This window comes from Dermacentor silvarum, chromosome 8, assembly GCF_013339745.2.
Source record: "Dermacentor silvarum isolate Dsil-2018 chromosome 8, BIME_Dsil_1.4, whole genome shotgun sequence".
Taxonomy (NCBI): domain Eukaryota; kingdom Metazoa; phylum Arthropoda; class Arachnida; order Ixodida; family Ixodidae; genus Dermacentor; species Dermacentor silvarum.
Genome location: NC_051161.1, coordinates 137,195,864 through 137,209,256, shown reverse-complemented (window position 1 = coordinate 137,209,256; position 13,393 = coordinate 137,195,864). Strand labels below are relative to the sequence as shown.

General features: G+C 50.2%; 1 protein-coding gene across 1 annotated transcript in view; it reads right to left on the bottom strand.

Annotated features, from left to right (window-relative positions):
* The window catches only part of LOC119462446 (uncharacterized), a 120,993-nt gene extending 108,212 nt beyond the window's left edge, over window positions 1-12,781 (bottom strand). The window contains exons 1-2 of the mRNA XM_049672033.1: window positions 12,281-12,781; window positions 10,291-10,472 (exon numbers count right to left, since the gene is read on the bottom strand). Of these exons, the coding sequence (XP_049527990.1) occupies window positions 10,291-10,472; window positions 12,281-12,499 (401 nt within the window). The 5' untranslated portion in view covers window positions 12,500-12,781. The remainder of the gene's footprint in view (window positions 1-10,290; window positions 10,473-12,280) is intronic.
* Between the last annotated feature and the right edge of the window lie 612 nt (window positions 12,782-13,393).

Below are 13,393 nucleotides of genomic sequence, written 5' to 3'. Positions count from 1 at the left end.
CAGGATGTTGATGAAAACGAATGGATATATTGACGCGAAGTAAGCTGCCCACTACTGGCAACGATCGTCATAAGTCAGCTGCCCACTACAGGCACAAGATCGCCAGAGAGAAGACGACGAAGGGCGCATGTTTGCGCGCGTTCTTTTGAGTGGCGGCCATCATTAAAGAAGGCTGTTTTCTTTCGGCAAGTTCATATCAATTATCTTCGTGACATTTTACTAGTGTTTTTACTATCAAGCCTGAGAAATGTCATTTTGGCTTTCAGGAGCTAAAGTTTCTCGGACACGTAGTCAGCCCCCGCGGTGTTCGGCCAGACCCCGAGAAGCTAGCTGCCGTCGCTGAGTTCCCGCGTCCAACAGACAAGAAGGCAGTTCAGCGATTCTTATGTCTCTGCGCCTACTACCGTCGTTTTGCCGAGGGGTTTTCAAGGATCGCCGAACCATTAACGAGACTCACACGCCAAGATGTACCCTTCGAGTGGACGGAAGAACAACAGGAAGCCTTTACAGAATTGCGGAAGCGACTGCAAACAGCCCCCGTACTCGCGCATTTCGACGACAAGACTGACACAGAAATCCACACAGACGCCAGCAACGTGGGGCTCGGTGCTATACTCGTTCAGTGGCAAGACGGCGCCGAACGAGTGCTAGCCTACGCGAGCCGCAGTCTCACAAAGGCGGAGGTCAACTATTCCACGACCGAAAAGGAGTGTCTAGCTGTCGTTTGGGCCATCGGCAAGTTCCGACCCTACCTTTACGGCCGCCCTTTTCGCGTAGTAAGTGACCACCACTCACTGTGTTGGCTTGCGAGTCTTAGGGACCCTTCAGGCCGTCTCGCTCGTTGGAGCCTCCGCCTTCAGGAGTACGACGTCACAGTGGTAAATCGATCCGGACAGAAGCACGGCGACGCTGACTGCCTCTCACGTGCACCTATACCTTGGAAGCCCTGTGACGTAGAGCAAGATTTCCCGTTTCTTGGTGTAGTGGACACTGTCGAGATGGCTGACCTCCAACGTGCAGACAGTACATTGCTTCCCCTCATTAGATACCTTCAGGGAGCCGACGTTGTTGTCCCACGACCGATGTCACGAGGTCTGACTTCTTACTGCCTCCGGAACGACGTGCTCTACAAAAAGAACTCCGAAAACAGCCAAGAAGCGTTCCTTCTTGTCGTCCCGGTTTCGCTGCGCGAAGAAGTACTGCAGGCGTGTCATGACGAACCGTGTGCCGGACACTTAGGCTTCGCCAGGACGTTAGCGCGCATACGCCAGAAGTATTACTGGCCACAACTGTTCTCGTCCGTTCAGCGCTACGTGAGAAGCTGCCGTGATTGTCAACGGCGCAAGGTTCCACCTTTGAAACCTGCTGGTATTCTGCAACCCCTCGATCCTCCTCCAGCACCGTTTCAACAGGTGGGAATGGACCTCCTCAGTCCGTTCCCTACGTCGTCCACAGGAAGCAAATGGATAGTCGTCGCAACGGACTACCTAACGAGGTACGCAGAAACCAAAGCTGTGCCCCGCGGAACCGCTACAGAAGTCGCGATGTTTTTTGTCCATGAAATCGTACTACGTCATGGGGCCCCTTCCATTTTAATAACCGATCGAGGAACTGCGTTTACTGTTGACTTCATGCAAGAGATCGTCACGCTGACCCACACCAATCATCGGAAAACCACGGCCTATCACCCACAAACTAATGGACTAACGGAGCGCCTCAACAGAACTATGGCCGATATGATCCCCATGTACGTTGACGTAGAACACAAGTCATGGGACCAAATTTTACCATAAGTGACATTCGCATACAATACGGCTGTGCAGGAAACCACCCGATTCACACCATTTGAACTAGTTTATGGGCGCTGCGTAACAACATCTTTAGACGCCATGCTCCCGGTAGACAACGGAACAACAAGAAGTGACAACGCTGACGACATCATCCAGAAAGTCGAAGAAGCTCGACAGCTTGCTCGCAACCGCATCCGCAACCAGCAGAGTACCGACGCCCGCCGTTACAACAGTGGCCGAAGGCACATCCAGTACGAACCCGGCGACTATGTTTGGGTGTGGACACCCATCCGTCATCAGGGGCTGTCATAAAATTACTGCGCCGATACTTTGGCCCGTACAAGATCGTCAGGCGACTCAGCGACGGGAACTACAAGGTCGTCCCTCAGAGTGCTAATATTAGCTCGAGCCGACGGCGAGCTCGAGCCGAGATTGTGCACGTAGTACGTATGAAGCCGTACTACACCCGCGAAGAAGTGCCCCTCTGATCAACTCTCTCCCACGACCTCTGTCGCCCTTTACCCTCTCCAACCGGCGACCGGGACGGTCGCTTTTCACGTGGGGAGTAATGACGCGAAGTAAGCTGCCCACTACAGGCACCGATCGTCATAAGTCAGCTGCCCACTACAGGCACAAGATCGCCAGAGAGAATACGACGAAGGGCGCATGTGTGCGCGCGTTCTTTTGAGTGGTGGCTATCATTAAAGAAGGCTGTTCTTCGGCAAGTTCGTATTATCTTCGTGACAATATTTTAGGTATTTACAACTCGCAACTGGCTCCATGGGTATGGGAGCACACTCCATGTCAGGGCACATTACATTATTCCGCACATAGACGTCTGAGCATACACTTCACTGCACCAAAGGTCCGCTTTTTAAAACGAAGCTTTATATGTCCAGGCGAAATCGTATATGGCTAGGCGAAATCACATTTGCGCAGAAAATTATCATTAGCATTGGCTCGAGCGTCGTCCTCGTCTCCTGCAGCTGGATCGTTAACACGTGATTGGCAAACGCTCGTGCCACTGCTCCCGCGTTTGCCATCGTCGTCTGCTTCCACAGCTGGCTGCGTTGCCGCTAATCATTCTAGCGTGGAATTTCCCTTCTCTTCTGTCGTCGTAAGGGGAGGCCACGTATACGAGGGCATGAACCATTGCTTAGGGGGTTATGAGCCATTCATTGTCTTACGTAACGGACAGATTTAATTTTGAAGTAATTTAATTTCGAAGAATCGCAAGCGGCAATGGCGGCGCTTGTGTCTACGGGACCTGCAAGGGGTGGTTCCACCCGCATGGGAATTATGGGGTGTACATGGATCTGCCTAGCCTTCGTCGTTCTGGTTTCAAACAACGGCTTCGCCAATTCGTCGCCGAGCGAACTGGAGACATCGAACGCAAGCGACAACGGCAGACTGAGGGCATGCCGTCAGTGACGTGGTTCTCTCCGTCGCAGCCGAACGTGTGTATAACCTCATAATTAAGAAATACTTCAATTAAGCCTCGGGATTAACCCAGCGATAAACACCGGGGCCGCACGTTTCAGCTTCGCTGGTTAACCATCTTCATGGAGTGGAAGGGCGACGATTTTTTTTGTTCGCAATATTTGTTGCCTTCAATGTTGATTCAGTGATATATACTATCATTAGCATTGTGTGTGCTTGTATGTATGTGTGTGTGTGCGTGTGTGTGCGCGTGTGTAAACTCAGCGAGATAATTACAGAAACACTCAGGGCGCACACTGCAATACCCCCGAACTCTAACAATGCTTCTCACAGCTGCTGCCGCTGCTGCTACAACTACTACTACTAGTAAGATAGCAGTACGCGATGCACTCTTGTCTAGAACCTCTGACATGAGATAGCACACGGTACTTCCGGCTACGATTTTGTCAAATCACAGCGAAAGCCGCTGGTCACAGTGGCTGCGTGTCGCTACGCTACCGAGAGTCCACTTTTCGCTGGCATAGCGTAAATGGGGCCTAGCGCGCGGTTCTCGCGCTTCTCGGCGCATTATGTCAGCGCCTTAAACCACGACGAGCGCAAGGCGGTCATTACAAAACACATCACGATCACCCGCATGTGTGCACAGTATTAGCCACAAGCCTCAGGACAATTAACACGGGAGCGCGTGCCGCACGGTACGAGGAGAGCCCTCTGACGAGCTGATAGCGCTCTCATTATGTAGGCACTCCCTAGTGGCTTTTGCCTGTCGTCATCGCCCGGCACCGTAGAGTTTCATACAATGATTGCTAGCGAGAACTCTGGCGCTTGTGTCTACGGGACCTGCAAGGGGTGGTTCCACCCGTATGGGAATTATGGGGTGTACATGGATCTGCCTAGCCTTCGTCCTTCTGGTTTCAAACAACGGCTTCGCCAATTCGTAAGCTCGGCATTTTCAACAAAGTATTGCGTAATAAATAATTAAACAAACATTATTAAAATTGCCCGACGGCAGGATTCGAACACAGCACCTCTAGCACAGAAGCCCGATATTGAAACCATTGCACCACAGACGCTTTTTTTTTCTTTATTGCCTCGTATGTCACAGATCTGACGAGCGCAGAAGAACATACTAACAGGATCTTATATCGGTGAACCGTCCGCTGTTTGCTGACTACATGTCATCAGTATTTCGGCATGTGCAACAAAAGTTCCAATCTAGGAACCCAATCCGGTACAAACATCTGCACCTTCTGCACTTCGACAAAATGGGACACAGATTCGCAAAAATGTTCGCGAACGGATCGCACATCAATATCTGCATTGTGTGCAGCCGTCCGCGTTCGCCATATGCTGTGCAGGCCCAGGAGCATGACAAGATCAAAAGGCACGCCATTGTCGTTTTCAACCGTGAGAACGAATTCCATGCGGATTTAATGGCAACTCTTTTTTCAGAGTTCTCTGTAAGATGTCCCAGAAGAACACCCCGCTCCAGCAATCTAAAAACACGTGTTCGATGGTCTCTGGTTTTTTGCATAATAAACAGTTAGTACCCCACGGAATAAATGAACCCCTATCTTCTAACCATGTATTAACGGGTAAGGTTCCCGTGTGCAGCTTTAAAAAAAGGTTTTAACCCCTGGCGCAACTAGCATTCTTTTAGCGCGTTTCAAGACATCTTTTCCTGGACCTACACAGTATAATTCACCGTACAATGGCACTGGAAGTAACACATCAACGAGGTCTTTATACAGTTTCTTACATGACACCTCGGTCAAGTATTGCAAAGAAAAGCGTACCGATAAGAAACGGAAAGATGTAACTACTTCTTTTAGATATCCCCGTACTGGTCCTTGCTCACACACCGAAGACAAATTCCGGTAGCACTTTACCCAGCCTTAGTTGAATCATAGTTCTGAGAAACATGTCATCTACATCTCGGAGAAAAACAAATCGACTGACGAGTTGTCTTACATACAGATGTACTAAACCAAGCCCACCATCACGCACTCTTTTAAACAGATTTGTACGGCTCGTTTTTTCCCCATACAGAGCTCTATATAAAGACCGCGAACACTGTGCATTTTTTGTACATTTAACCTGCTGCAACGTAAGACCTGCATTACATACCATAACTTGCTTACGAGAAATATGTTGCATGTTGTGGCCGGTGCGAAAATGGACTTATCCCAGCCTTTCCATTTCTGTGCGTTTTCACGCAACACTTCTGTTTGTTTTTTCCAATAAGGCTCGCTGTCACAGTAGTACTGCAAGGGCACACCTAAGTGTTTTGTCGGTGTTACATGCCATTTAATGTTCATAAACACCCTGGGAGCAACGTCCCATTCCCCATGCCAAAACCCAAGGCACTTGTCCCAGTTTACAGCACTGCCACTTGCCTGACAAAAATTTTTACAGCATTGACAGTGTGCATTACACTTTCATGATCAACACAGAAAACTGCAATGTCATCAGCGTAAGCAAGGAAGCTGACCTTGGCTTTATATAAGTTGAATCCTCGTATCGCTTCGTTCTTAATTAAGCTTAGACAAAAAGGTTCAATATACATGCAAAAGAGAAGCGGTGATAACGGGCACCCTTGTCTTACTGAGCGCTGTACCGGTATGCGCTCTCCTACTGATTTGTTTATTATCGGCATCGTTGTACATCCGGCGTAAGCCATCCGCACGCCTTCGCTGATCACATTGCCTACATTCACATAGTCAAGTATCGATAGAAGCAAGTCATGCGTCACACGGTCGAATGCCTTCTCAAGGTCAACCTGCAGCATGGCGACACTGCGTTGCATTGCGTCACAGCATTCAAGGATTGATCGTGCTATGCGTATGTTTGTCATAATTGTCCTTCCTTTTATTCCGCACGTTTGGTGCGGACCGACTAAATCTTTCATTACTGTCTGCAGCCTGTTAGCCAATACTTTCATTAATATTTTATAATCTATGTTTGTCAGACTAATGCGTCTATACGATGTAACATCACGCAATTTGATTGGGTCTTCAGTTTTTGGTATTAAGACCGTGTATGCTGACAGAAAGGACGGCGGAAGACGTCTTTTCTCATAAGCCTCGCTGTATACTTCAGTCAAAACTGGTGCGATAACCCCCTAAAGCGCCTTGTACAATGCAGCGCCTAAGCCATCCGGCCCCGGTTACCTGCCATTATTTAAACGATCAATCGCCTCCTTAACCTCCTCTACTGTTATGGGTACTTCTAATATTTCCTTGGTTTCGTCGTCTAATGTTGGAATCAATGAAACGAAGTCATTTTTGAATTGATCAGTGTCAACTTGACCACGAGAAAACAGTAATTTGTAATATTCGAAAAAAGAACTTGCTATTTTTTCCGTGTTGGTAAGCAATGACCCATTATGTTCTATTTCTGTTATTTCATTTTGTGAAGCATATTTCTTTTCGACTCCCAAGGCAAGTTTTGTTGGCATTTCACCTGTGCACAAGTACTCAGCTCTGGCACGAATCAATGCTCCCTTGTATCCCTCTTGGCCTATAAACTCAAGTTTTTGCTTTGTGCGTTTTATGTCTTCTGAGAAGTAACCAGGTTGTGTACTTTCCGCTTCCAATAATTGCTGCAGATTCCATCTAAGACGGGACTCAATTTCTTTTTCCGCGTGTCTCAAAACACTGGCCCTTTCAAGTGCTTTTAATTTAATTGTTTGCCTACAAACTTCCCATTTACGTTCCCAGCTATCTAAGTTTTTGGGTTGTTATTTTATCTATAGCCTCGAGAAACTGCTTCCAGAACTTGTCATCTTTCAGCAAGTTTGAATTAAATTTCCAGAGATCCCAAGAAAATACTTTGTTATTCCTTCTTTGTTTTCCAACACAGAAAGAAACCAAACAATGATCACTAAACGCAACAGGTGTGACTCTGTAATCCCGACACGAAGGAATAAACTCAGCTGACACGTACACTGTGTCAAGTCTAGCATGGCTCGTACCCTGAAAGTGAGTAAAAATGACTGATTTTCCGCCGCAAAGACATTCACCCACATCTTCTAGATGGAATTAGGCGGTCATATCTCTCAAAACGGCAGTACTCGCATCATTGTGCTTCGTCCCACTGGTTTTGTCACGACCCGCACAGACACAATTGAAATCTCCCGCTAAAATTAATCTGCGCTCACATATCAAGTATGACTCAATTTCTTCAAAAAAATCCCTTCGCAATTGACCCTTAGTTGGTGCGTACAGACAAATTACACGCCAATTTTCTCATGACAGGGAAAAGTCACACACAATGAAACGGCCTGACTCACAGGTATTCACCGACTGCACTAAAGCACCAAGGCTCTGCCGAATTAAAATGCACCCCGAAGACAAGCCTACCGCATGGGCAACACAAACTTCATAGCGTCTCGCAAAAGGACGCACCATACGCTCCGTCTGGTCCTCTCCCTCCACTTTGGTCCCCTGAATGGCTACAATATCGAGGTCGTGCTCCGTTACTAGGCGGTAAAGTTGATTTTGCCGCCTCTTGGCACTAAGCCCACGGACGTTAAGTGTAGCAATTTTATCGCCCTCTCCAAGGACTCCATATTGGTGAGTGATACCAGACCGAGCCTACGGCGTTCCCTCCATATACCTTGCCGTATAGTATCCCACAGTCCAGTCGACGCCTAGGGCGTCGACTAGCCACCGCCGCCGCGTGTAAGCGACGCCAACCGCTGTTGGCTGGCCACACGAGGCTTCTTAGTTCCGGGCACGTTCTCGCGCCTCTCCATTGCTCGCAGCTGCGTGTCTTGTGACGTCTTGCATGCGTCGTTGAGTCGACGCTTCGCAGGTGTTGCCTCGGCGTCCATTGCAGCTTCGTCCATCGAATCATTGTCTCCCAGCGGCGCGACGGCTTCGCTTGCTGCAGTTCTGAGTGCATCTGTTTTCCCATCAGTCCCAGACACGCTTGTTGGCGGCTCCTGCTTTGAAAAGTCTGTTTCCGAAGTGCGTTCTGGCGAAACATCCTCTTCGTGCTGTACTGTTGATGCGCCTGCCAAAGTGGCGTCTCCTGCCCGCGCATCTGCGGCCGTGTTCTCTTGCGAGACGGCGTCTCTGGTGGACGCGACCGCTGTGGCCGCGTCGCTGTAGACGCCGCCACTGCAGCCACACTCTCCGCTTCTTCCTCATCCATGAGCATCTCGCTCCGATCCACGTCTCCGCCTGCACTGGCAACTCTGGCGTACGAGCGAGTACAATTAGCCTGCTCGTGCCCGAACGCTCGGCAAGCTGCGCATCTGGGCACTCGGCATTCACGTCGGATGTGTCCAGTATTTTGGCAACGAAGGCATAACGGTGCACGTCCAGGTACAACCACAAGCGCAGTGCCACTACCAAGGCGCATCTGATGCGCGACGCGGTCTGGTGTGACACCCTCACGCAGAAAAAGACGCACGAGACGAGTGGTTGACTGGGCACCTTCAAAGTCCTCCGCCTTCCACCGATCGCTGATGACTTCCTTTACCTCGCCATACTCTCGAAAGGCTCGTCGTATGGTCTCAGAAGTGACATCGAAAGCGACCTAGTGTAGCTTGATCCTGAGCTCTTTCCGTGCCGGGTCAATAATGAGGCACGGCCGATTCTTCACCAGTAGCGGTCCGGCATCTAGCAGCGCTTGCTTTGCCTCATCTGTCTTCAAGTTCAGCAGCCACACGTGAGACATTTGGTATGCACCAATGCCCCCTACGTGCTGAATTATTCCAGCATCCTTCAAGGGCTCCCGGAAGTCGTCGATTCTATACGGGTGTCCCGTAACGTCGCAGTGTAATACAACTGCGCGCCTTTGTCCTTCACCTGTTGGTAACGGAGGCAAAATGACACGGTAATCCTTGGGCAACGCAGAGCACGGTGCACCACGGCCAACATCGGCCGCTGTCGCAGCTCTCGAGGAGCCCTCCATTCTGCGCCTGTACCGCACGGCGTTTAGGAGCAGAATGTTGCACCACAGACGCATGCATCGACAAGTGACATTATACGCCCTTATGAACTTGTCGTGGGCAAGCCAGTGCCTTGAGGTGCTTGGCGCGTTTTTATTTACCCGCCTCGACAGGCTGAAGAGTTGCAATTAGCAGCGATTGTGCGTGTTCGCAGCGTCTTCTGCATTTCGAAAAGTATAGATTACTCTGAAATGTACGGAAATGAAGGCATATTGTCACTCTTGTTAACAATCGAGCGTGGCTTCCCCTTCTGAACTTTGGTTCGTGTCTGCAAGTGCTTCCTGAGGGTGTATCTCTCGCTTTGCTGTCCCCTTTGGAAGAGTGTGCAGTAGCTGCTCTTACGCCCGAACCACGATTCGACACTACTGCAGCTTCCGACCGTCCTACTTCAAGCAACGACAAGTTTACGCCCATGATAGCTACTGACCTACGGCCTGCTTACGCCGACGCCCTTCGCCGTATTCTGATGTCCTATGAAGACATCTTTGATTTTGGAAATCGCCCGCTAGGTCGCACCCGTGTCGTCACCCATCCCATCCTCACTGGTGACGCTCCTCCTATACACCGGAGGCCCTACCGTGTGTCAGCAGCTGAACGCCAGGTGATCCAAACGGAGGTGGACAAAATGCTCTCCAAAGATATTATCGAGCCTTCCTGCAGTCCGTGGGCGTCACCTGTCGTTTTGGTTAAAAAGAAGGACAATACCTGGAGATTTTGTATCGATTACCGTCACCTGAATAAGATTACGAAAAAGGACGTGTATCCGCTTCCGCGTATTGATGACGCGCTGGACTGCTTACACGGTGCCAGTTATTTGTCATCGATTGATTTGCGCTCCGGCTACTAATCAGCGCGCCAAATCCAGCCATCAGCCAAACGCAGGTGCTGACTATACATGCAATTCAAATAAATTGAACCGTGTATGTTCAAGCGCATCGCGCAGTTAAACCAAGCTGTCGAGCAAAGCATTCTGTAATTCCGGCAGCTTTTGAGGTGAAAACCAAGGCAAGCCAATGCAACAGACATGGATACCAGTTAATATCCGATGAATATTGCACACCGGAGTCGCTATTTCGCAACGACGGGCAACACAACACTCACCTCTGCGTTTCCCACGCCGACGAAGGCGTCACCACTTTGTCTTTGTTGCGAATAACCCAGCGAAGTAGGTCATGCGTCGGTGGCATGTATTCCCTGACTCTGCGCTGTGCATTTTCGTATCCGCTGTCCAGGTTCCAAAAGGGACCCCACGGGACTGGTACATGCAGGTACAGCGGTGAGCACTGTTAGGGTGAACACGCGAGCGCGTGGCCGACGGCACTGTCAGCGCCCCGTTACGGTCATCACTGGAAACATTGCGCATGCGCATCACGCCTTCCGCGAAATAATTGTTCCACCGCGCGCATGACGTCATGAATGCACTTGTTCGTCGTCTGCTAGCCGCATTTTTGTTTTCTAAGCCCATGCATCCTGCATTTTAAGATTTCTTTAAACATCTGTGCTTGAACAGAACAAGACAAAAAAAAAACTTGTATATCTATGGGGGCGTGTCTATTCGTTCGCTTCAAAGTTGTTGTGCATGCAACGCCGTATATAAAACAACCAAACTTCTTTCGCAGCCGTTCATTCTGTCGCCAGATCGTATTATGGCTAGGGTTCCCGATGATGAACGGCGCTCAATTGTCGATCTTTCCCTGAAAGGTTATTCCCAGCGGTATATTGGCGCTTTAGTTAATAGGCCCCTGAAGACTGTGAACAGGATAATTCAAGCCTACAAGTATGAAGGTCGCATTCAGGATGCACCCCGCGCGCCCCGCCCTAAAGCTACCACAGACGATGAAGACGCCCTCATAGTTGCAGCTGCTGTTCGTAACCCTTTCTTGCCAGCCCCAGCAATACGCGAGGACTTGGATTTGGACGTTTCGGACACCACTGTTCGACGTCGCCTGCGTACTGCGGGCCTTCGCAGTCGCGTCGCAGCGAAGAAGCCACTACTAACGGCGGGAAACAAGGACGCACGACGGCAGTTCGCTGAGCTGCACGAAGCATGGACATCAGAAGAGTGGGGTCGCGTCATCTTTTCGGATGAGTCGACGTTTTCGACGCGACAAGACCAAAGATTGCGTGTTTGGAGACTACCAGGCACACGGTGAGGCAAACTTCCTGCTTTGAAAAGCAATTGTTTTAGTTAACGTCACAATGCCACGCAGGAACGACCCGGACAACGTGCAAGGTGTTTCTGCCAGTGGGAGATCGAGTGTGAACGTGTGGGGTGCTGTTTCAAGATATGGTTTAGGGCCCCTGCAACGTATACGTGGACACTTATCGTCGGAACAATACTGCAACATTTTGAACAATGTGCTGTTGCCATATGCGAGCAGTTTATTCCCAGACGGTGATTACCTGTTCCAACAGGACCGGTCACCGATACACACGGCGCGGGCTGTCAAGGAGTTCCAGGCGGAGCAGCACATGCAGCTACTGGAATGGCCTCCGAAAGGAGCGGACCTGAATGTGATAGAAAACGTGTGGGGCCGTCTGAAAGCTTCTTTGGCAAGGAAGCCCCTTTATTCCGCAACTTCGGACCAGTTGTGGGCGCAAGTCAGCAACGAGTGGGAAAGGCTGAAAGCCGATCGGGAATATGTTCGATCACTTTACGACTCGTTACCGTCCAGAATAGCTGCAGTCGTTGCTGTAAGTGGTCACATGACTCGCTATTAGATTTGCTCATGTTTTTATATTTGTTCTCGTGGTCTTGTTTAACTTGAATTGCAAAAGTGCAATTTTCTTGAATAAAAAGTTTAATAATTATCCCTCTTACACTCACTTTTTTCCTTCACGCGCCAATCTTCAATCCAGATGGACCTTGAAATGCCGAAGGTATCAGCTCAGCGAACAAAAAATGCGGCTAGCAGACGACGAACAAGCGTATCGATGACGTGATGCGCGTGGTGGAAAGAGTGTTTCGCAAAGCACATGCTGCGCAAGTGCAATGTTTCCAACGATGGCTGTTACGCGGCGCTGATAGTGCCGTCGGCCACGCGCTCGCGTGTTCACCCTAACAGTGCTCACCACTGTACCTCTTTTCAACCGCACCGTCGACGTACTCGCGCCTTTCCCCTTGCACGGAGAAATGGCCAATCTCGCAGGGCACGCCGTACCCGGCAGAGTCGTCATTCCACTCGGCGAGTGCGTCGCGAACGGTTATGGACGCGACGTGTTCGCCAGCAGGGAGAACACGGCAGGGCGAATACTTGACGCGGTGAACTGCGTCCGCAGTCTCTGAAGTTCCACAACCAGCGTCCGCCATGTTTGACCCCAACGCCCCAGCCACTATGCCGAATGCAATGCACACCGTGCTTCAGCGCTTCCGCCTTCACCTTCAGCTAGTCAACTGCGTGCCTACGTTTCACCGCGATATGAGTGAAGTGCGCGCCAATTGCGAAGCGACGGGCAGCGTTGCAAACAAAGGCGTTTTCAATCTGAAGGGGATCAGAATATTGTGAGTATTCTGATCGCCTCGCGACCGCGCACCGGAAATGCGATTGGCTCATGCAAGTCACGGCGGTTATATCTCTCGCACTTGGACGCTTGCTTTTGAGCGCGCTGGCAGTCACGGGGCTGCACATTGCACGTTGATAGTCACGACGCTACCACTCTCTGCCTGCGTGCGCGGGCGCGTGTGTGCATGTGTCGCAAGGCGCGACATGGAAGGCAAGCGGGTTCGCGCACGCGCTTCCGGACTTCCCTCACCTCTCCTTTGAAATCAGGCATACAGCATACAGCTTAGCATTCCTTTCCAAAAAATACGCACAACAAGCATTAAAACCACATGATGGATGATAAGGTGCGTATGAACAATGGGAACACCCTCCGACGCGTTGCGGTAAAGATTAGGTTTGCAGCTGCTTCGAAAGGGGTTGTCGTCATTCAAAACCCTCGTGAAACCAGTGTCTCTGTTTTCACTCTTTGTAGAGCCACGTGTTTGAATGGAAGTGACGCCACAATGGGTAATTTTTGTGGGTGTCTTTTACAGCGTTCCTTCTCCCGCGTGTGTTTCCCGGTAAAAATTACGGTTGCGTAAGCCACTCCGCGTGGCAAAGTACCCAACAGCACAGAAATCACGTAGTGACGCCACCACGGTCTAGTAACTCATTCAGTTGATTCCAGGCTACCATGGGTAGACCACGGAAAGTAAAGACGC